The sequence below is a fragment of the Nematolebias whitei genome, chromosome 22 (genome assembly GCF_014905685.2).
Source record: "Nematolebias whitei isolate Nwh7 chromosome 22, NemWhi1, whole genome shotgun sequence".
NCBI lineage: Eukaryota > Metazoa > Chordata > Actinopteri > Cyprinodontiformes > Rivulidae > Nematolebias > Nematolebias whitei.
This window is the reverse complement of record NC_056519.1, coordinates 963,465-964,758: the sequence shown is the minus strand read 5'-3', so window position 1 is coordinate 964,758 and position 1,294 is coordinate 963,465. Positions and strand designations below refer to the sequence as shown.

General features: G+C 46.1%; 1 protein-coding gene across 1 annotated transcript in view; it reads left to right on the top strand.

The window, feature by feature from the left end:
* The window catches only part of ptpro (protein tyrosine phosphatase receptor type O), a 47,492-nt gene that overhangs the window by 11,073 nt on the left and 35,125 nt on the right, over positions 1-1,294 (top strand). The window contains exon 7 of the mRNA XM_037696101.1: positions 285-773. Within this exon, the coding sequence (XP_037552029.1) occupies positions 285-773 (489 nt within the window). The remainder of the gene's footprint in view (positions 1-284; positions 774-1,294) is intronic.

Genomic DNA, 1,294 nt, shown 5'->3' with positions numbered 1-1,294 from the left:
TTCTGTTAATATTCAGTTTATTTATTATTTTCTGTTAATATTCAGTTCATTTATTATTTTCTGTTAATATTCAGTTTATTTATTAGTCACATTTAAACCTGTTCATATTGATCAAAGTGTTGAAGCATAAATAAATAAAAAGACGATAAAGGTACAACCTTTCAATGAAAGCAACATGAAGTTATGAAAAGTTCTGCTTGTGTTTTAGAACCTGCTGTTTTGGGTTTGCGTCCTGGACGACTGATTCGTGGGCCGCTCCTCACCCTCTCCCCTCTCTCCCACAGTTCCGTACCCCCCTCTCAACGTCTCCCATAAGATCATCCACCTGAGCCAGAGGGCAGCAGCTGAGCTCCATAATGTGGAGGGGCGCCGGCGGTCCTCCCGTCAGGCCCGGGACCTCCTGATCATGGATGAGGAGCAGCAGGAGACCCAGCCTAATGGAACGAACATCTCTGTAGCGGTGGCAACCACTCGCATGCCTGTCAACACAACAGAAGGCGTGGCTTCCCATAGCGACCACACTGAGGAGGCGGAGCCTCAGAGCTATTGGCTGGACCCGACTGAGACAACTCCTGCTGACAGAGATGAGGAGTTTGTTAATGCAGTGGTTCCAGAGTACGAGGACTCCAATGACCTGGGCTCAGCCATGGGTGAACCCTCTGACCCCCCTGTGCTTCCCACCAGACTGCCCCCCATCCTGCTGGAGCTGTGCTGGCTCCCCCCCAGACCTCCAACCAGCTTTGACGGCTTCAACGTCTACATCTTCAGAGATGGTAAGCATTACTTGTTGTGGTCAGATCATCGGGGGTAATGAGGACCGCTGCTGGTTCCACCAACAAGTTCTCAGCTGATCACGGACCATCATATCACGAGCCGAACCACATTAGTCCTTCACCATATAGATGGAAGTCCAAGGCTCAGAAAGTTTCTTTATTTTTCATTTGCACCACACGTGGTGGAACGAGACTGTGTACACTGGGTCCCAGTTACATCCAACAGTAAAATGTAAAAGAAAAACACTAATAAGATATGAAGTAAGAAAAACATTAAACTAAAATACTCTAAGCACTAATGGTATAAAACAAAACACCCAACAGCAGCACGAGCATGAGTCTGTGTGAGCAGATGAGCGTGAAAGCTTCATCAAACATTGTAAAATGTGTCAACTGACCAGTTTGGTCAGAGATAAAAGTGAAACTAGATGGGTCAGAATCAGGAGTGAAACTGGTTTGTTTGGTTAGAATCAAGAGTGAAACTGGTTTGTTTTGTCAGAATCAGGAGTGAAACTGGTTTG